Source organism: Belonocnema kinseyi, chromosome 7 (genome assembly GCF_010883055.1).
Source record: "Belonocnema kinseyi isolate 2016_QV_RU_SX_M_011 chromosome 7, B_treatae_v1, whole genome shotgun sequence".
NCBI classification, from domain to species: Eukaryota; Metazoa; Arthropoda; class Insecta; order Hymenoptera; family Cynipidae; genus Belonocnema; species Belonocnema kinseyi.
The window spans coordinates 112,105,915-112,107,479 of record NC_046663.1 but is presented as its reverse complement, the minus strand read 5'-3'; the positions used below and the strand labels follow the sequence as shown (position 1 = coordinate 112,107,479).

General features: G+C 35.2%; 1 protein-coding gene across 1 annotated transcript in view; it reads left to right on the top strand.

Annotated features, from left to right (window-relative positions):
- The window catches only part of LOC117176629 (coiled-coil domain-containing protein 102A-like), an 8,389-nt gene extending 6,973 nt beyond the window's left edge, over positions 1-1,416 (top strand). Inside the window, exon 5 of the mRNA XM_033366883.1 lies at positions 1,399-1,416. Within this exon, the coding sequence (XP_033222774.1) occupies positions 1,399-1,416 (18 nt within the window). The remainder of the gene's footprint in view (positions 1-1,398) is intronic.
- Positions 1,417-1,565: the final 149 nt, after the last annotated feature.

Sequence of the window (1,565 nt, the reverse complement as noted above, 5' to 3'; positions counted from 1 at the left end):
ATCATGAGAATCGCCAGCCCAGCATCGAAATCTGGAAATATTGAAATCATAATCTCTTCATTTTATTTCAAAGCAGATAGAGATATAAATAGAACCGCCGAATTTTTCCGACCGGCAATCGTGCATCTTCGAGTTTTCAAATTCAGAAGAGGAGAAATCGGTTGCGCGTGCAACCCAGGCATTTATATCGTCTCCTACCCTATTCACACGTACATAGACGTGTCATATTATTGGACCACGTTTCGTTTCAGATCTGGGATCACGGGCGCAATGATGCCTATGCTTATACATGGCATTGCCAACTTTGAAACTTTAAAAAACTCTCATATACTCAAATCGGAACATACCAATCGTTTCCTACCATATTCACACGGACATAGACGTGTCATAGCATTCGACCACGTCTCGTTTTCAGATTTGGGATCACTGAATCGATCATCGATCAAATGCATTAAATGTTAAAGTCTGTTGGAATCGTTCAGATAGAACCAGTGTTGCCAGATGGGCGGAACGGTTTATCCCCAACTCGAACCTTATTTATCCCTAGATATCGACTGAGATCCCTAAATCTGCGAATCAAACAAAAGAAAATGGAAAACAGCTACGTTGCTCGTGCATGCTGTATAGATAAAAGAAAAAAAAGTAGATAATTGTGTTTCGATATAACATACATTTTCAAATTACCATAAAACACCAAACGCCAATGAATATATAACGATATAATACACACTAACATCACAGAACTTACAATATACATTTATGTTTTTTTTTAATGCAAAGCTGCAGAGACCATTAGTTCGAAATCACAATTAAACGAAAATTTTAAATAAACAATGATTTTTTACATATCATTAAGCGCATTTAGCATTTCAGTGGAAAAATTGCTTTAATAAACATTTTCACCAGTGAATTTTTCAGTCATTTTCTTACTTGGCTCAAAGTTGGCGCAAGTGCTTGACTTGATTAAAAACCTGATTCTCATAAGAGCGTCGACAGTTTCTATGTTAAGTCTATTTCGAAGTTTGTCCTTCAAAATATTTACAATAGAAAACGCCCGCTCTACCGATGCACTGAAATTCACTGAAACTTGGAACTATTCTTGGAAATAAATATTTTAAATACTTTTGCTCGAAATCCCAAAATTTGTCCCTAAATGTTTCACATCTCTAGATTCATCCCTGAGAAGCTTAAAAATCCCTAAATCTAGGGATCAAATCCCCAATCTGGCAACACTGGATAGAACGAACAATCAAATGTTAAAGTCTGTTGGAATCGTTCTATGAAAGATCGATTGCAACAGACGTTAAAGATTTTATTGAATTTGATCGATGATAGATTTTATTTTGTTCAATTTTTGGTTTGTTTTATTGGTTATTATTATTCATGTATTTATTTCAGAAAGAGAAGTCAACATAACCAACAAATTAAGGTGTGAAGGGAGGGGAGTCGTTGCTGTAGACAATTGACGCAAATTCGCGGTTTCAGTTTGAATAAAAAGAAACTCAAATTTGAAAAGCGAGTCTTGAATTCCGAATTTAAGTATTATTTCGAAGAAAAGATTGGCA